General features: G+C 49.3%; 1 protein-coding gene across 1 annotated transcript in view; it reads right to left on the bottom strand.

Annotated features, from left to right (window-relative positions):
* RSRC1 (arginine and serine rich coiled-coil 1) overlaps positions 1 to 4,112 on the bottom strand; it is a 329,106-nt gene that overhangs the window by 171,596 nt on the left and 153,398 nt on the right. The window contains exon 7 of the mRNA XM_025215036.1: positions 1,737 to 1,759. Coding sequence (XP_025070821.1) covers positions 1,737 to 1,759 — 23 coding nt within the window. The remainder of the gene's footprint in view (positions 1 to 1,736; positions 1,760 to 4,112) is intronic.

The following is a 4,112-nucleotide window of genomic DNA, read 5'->3' as shown; positions in this document are numbered from 1 at the left end:
GCCCCCCCCCCCCCCCCCCCCCCCCCAAACAAACACGGGGCAGCGGGTAGGGCCGCACGGCAGTCCAGGCACAGGCTCTGGGCAGCTGCAGCAGTGGGGGAGGGGCAAGCACAGACACACAGTTGCAACTTGCAGCAGCCCGGTAGCGTGTAAAGTATTGCTCACCACAGCAGGCAAGACTGTTATGGGGAAGGGGTGTGGGGGTCCCCCCCCCCCCCCCCCCCCCAAACAAACACGGGGCAGCGGGTAGGGCCGCACGGCAGTCCAGGCACAGGCTCTGGGCAGCTGCAGCAGTGGGGGAGGGGCAAGCACAGACACACAGTTGCAACTTGCAGCAGCCCGGTAGCGTGTAAAGTATTGCTCACCACAGCAGGCAAGACTGTTATGGGGAAGGGGTGTGGGGGTGCAGACCAAGGCCCCTGCAGTAAGGAACCAAGTGGGGCAGAAGCAGGGGCGGGGCAGGTTGTGGGATGCTCAGAGACTCGGAGGTTCATCCATGGGCATGGTGGGGGGTGCTCCTGCTGCTGCACACACCCTGGCAGAGGCCCGGGAGCCATGCTGCCCCCGGATCTCTGTGCAGGGTGGAGGCAGGCTGCCGCTGTGGGCTGGGTTCTGCACCCCACTGCCGCTGCCCGGGGAACAGCATGACGCCATGTGCCTGCTGCCGGTGGTTGGGCAGGAGATGCAGAGCAGTCAGCATGTGGCAGGAACATGGTGTTGCACCACTCCCCAGGCAGCAGGGCATAGAGCCCAGCCTGCAGTGGCAGCCCACCACTGCCCCATGCACTGATCCAGGGGGCACATGCCTCCGGGCCTCTGCAGGGGCGTGCACAGCAGCAGGAGCACCCTCCCCATGCCCCTGGATGAGCAGCCCAGGCTCCGAGTGTCCCATGACCTACCTTGGCCCCAGGGCCCCATTCACCCAAGCCCCTGCCTCACTCCCTCCCTCCCTGTGGGGGCAATCTGCCCCCTCATGCCCCTTCCCCATGACAGGCTTAACTGCTGGGGGGGACAGGTGTGCACACACACATGCTCAGCCCCCCCAAATAATATTTCCTCCCTCTGCCTGTGCATCTTCATCACAGAAACTGCAACATGTTACTGAGTTTGTGCTAGAAATAGTGTTGTCTAATATATAAATAATGATCTGGAAAATGGATGAAGAGCTGCATGGTAAATTTGCAAATGCCAAATTATTTAGGTTACTGGAGACTGAATAAATTTTATGGGGAATCTAACCAAGCCAGGTAACAACATGTCAGATGAAATGCAAGAATAACATATCCAGAGGTGTAGCAGGGCAGCTCTGCGCCTGGGACACCTGTGACACACAGGGCAGTGCCAACTTTTGTCGTGCAAGTTGTGGTGGTATGGTCAGCTGCTGCTGTGGTAGTGGCTGCTTTTGCACATACACCTCCCCACCCCCAAATGGCAGCTCCAGGGGCTGCTGCCCTGGTTGTCCCCTGCTCCTTCCAGTTACTCTACTGGACATGGTGAAGTAGATGTGGGCATCTCTGAGGACTTTTCAAGGTGTATCAGTAATCAAAAGAGCAAAGGAAAAAGAAGAAGGCTGAAAGGAACAGAATGGAAAATAATGTGCAAAATATAACAACATATATCAGTGAAATGCCTTCACCTGAAATGCACATCCAGTTCTTGTCAGCAAGGCTCTAAGAACAAAAAACCTAATTACTTTTAAAATGGAGCTTGATCAGATTATAAAGGGCTTATATGACGTGGTTGCCTGAATAGCTGGTGACTGTATCTGATGACCCAGGAAGTGCCTTGAAATCCTATGATTCTACAGTCCCAAAAATGGAAAAGTAAAAGTAAGAAGAAAGACAAGAATAATCAGGAGCAATGAAAAACTACCATATTAAAAGAGAGTGAAAAATTCATTTTTCCCCCATAAAGTCCAAGATAAAGTATGCAACATAAAGAATGACAAAAAAGGACAGAGCAAGAATTTCAATTTATCGTTTATAATAATGTAATAAAGAACAAGAGGAAACAACAGAATTGAAAGGTGGCAGATTCAAAACTGCTGAAAGCATGTTCTTCCATATCATATACTGACAACTCATTGCATAAGACATCACTGGTCCAGAGTGGGTTTCATATGAATTGCTAAATCACGTGTTTTGAAAACGAATACAATTCAAAATGAAAATATATAATTACAAAAATTTGAGGTGATAAAAAGACCCAACTATTTGGTGCAGCCAAACTTCATCCACAGGGTGGTAAAAGAATGGATAAGTTTCTGTCCTCTGAAAGATATGATACTGTCACGAGGAGCAGAATGCCTGACTCAGTCACCACAGCATTAAGAGGGTGCCCTTGACCTGTGGTGCCTCAGCCCTGTCTTGCTTAGACCTTGCTAGCCCTTGGCAGAGGTTTTTTTGCCAGCTAAAAGAATCATACTCTTGTCCAGTCATGCACTTGGAAAAGATGAATCCCCACTGAAATGGGACATGTGTGAAAAATCCATCTTGGTGCCTCCAACACTCTCAGAAGAAAACAATGGCTGCTTGCAGATGTTAAACCTCCCCCTCCCTCCACAAATGCGCTTTATCGAAAGCAGCAGCGAATTACTTCGACCCGGCTCTGTAGTGTCAGTAACGACTGGGCACTTTGACGGGGCTTTTTGGCAGTTTTAGCTAATAGCTGATTCAATCAGCTTTAGATAAAATTTCCCAAAAGGCCCCATTAAAGCGCCCAATCAATACAGACATCATGCGAGCCTGGTCCAACTAAGGTGCTGCCTCTTCTGGGCATGTGCTGGGCTTGGTGCAGGAGCACACCAAGTTTAAAGTAAAGTAAAGTGCAGTTTGTTTGTTTTTTTTAATGTCTGCAAGCAGCCACTATGATTAATGGTCTAATACGAAAAACAGGCAAATAAAGCCAAGGAAAAAAACTGGAGGAGCCAGAAAAGCTGTGTTCCCCTTGCTCCTGTTGATTTTACTAGTCAAAAATACTTTATCTGTCAATTAAATTCTGCATTAAAAAAGATTAATTAGATGCATGGCTGAGTCCCAAAAGAGTATAGACCAGAGGTGAGCAAAATGGTGTATCCGGCCGGTGGCTGGACTCTATTTCCCAGAAGCTCCTGCCTGCGTGGCTGGGGCCTGTTTCCATGGAGACCCCAGCAGCAGCTGTGCTGTAACAGCACGGGGCCAGGGTTTCCGTTAAGACTGGCCCCAGCTCCTTGCAGAGTAACAGTGTGGTCCGGAGCTGGGGCAGAGCCACAATCCGCTACCTGCACACCCCTGCCCAGAGCATGCAGGCTGCGGATTGCAGCTCTGCCCCGGCACCAAACCACATCACCACCGCATGATCCCAGCCCAGCTGCAGAGCAGCTCCACTCCCTGCCAATGCTGCTGGGACCCGTCTCCATGGAAACCCTGGCCCTGTGCTATCACAGCGCAGCAGCTGCTGGGGCCTCCATGGAAACCAGCCCCAGCTGTGTGAGCAGGGGGGTGCTGAGAAATGGAGTCCACTGCTGACCAGATCCGGCCAATGAGCCGGACTTTGCCTGCCCCTGGTGTAGACACTGCAACCCACAGAAAATGACATACCATGCTAGAAAGACAGTTAGGTTGTAAGTACTTGTAGAAGGCAAGCATCACTGCTAAAATGTAGAGGACAGCACCTATCCTCATTGAGGATCTGAAGGACACCCTGCACAGCTCTATTAATCCCTTCATTTATACAACTGTAACAACTCCATTTGTTGCTAGGTTTTCAAATAATGCAGGGAGGGTTCAGGGAAGTGGACAGTGCGGCTCAATTATTACACTCATACTCCAGTATTAAATAAAGAAGTGTTAACATATACGCACCAACAAAACAATAACTGAAAACCAACCTCATCCACTATTAGAATATTCAATCAGTTAAAAAACAGAATGCATTGACCTGAAGACTGGCTATTTACTTTGATTGATTTTACTTTTGTATAAACATTCAAAAGGAAAAATATACCACATTTTCTCCAAATATGAGACCTTTTCAAGAATCCTTACGACCTCTTCCTATTCAAGTTGCTACAGGGATTTTTGTTGTTGTTCTGTACTGTTTATGAATGTCAGATAATTTTCCTGTACATGCTG

Source organism: Alligator sinensis, unplaced genomic scaffold (assembly GCF_000455745.1).
Source record: "Alligator sinensis unplaced genomic scaffold, ASM45574v1 scaffold60_1, whole genome shotgun sequence".
Classification (NCBI taxonomy): domain Eukaryota; kingdom Metazoa; phylum Chordata; order Crocodylia; family Alligatoridae; genus Alligator; species Alligator sinensis.
This window is presented reverse-complemented; position numbering and strand designations above follow the sequence as displayed.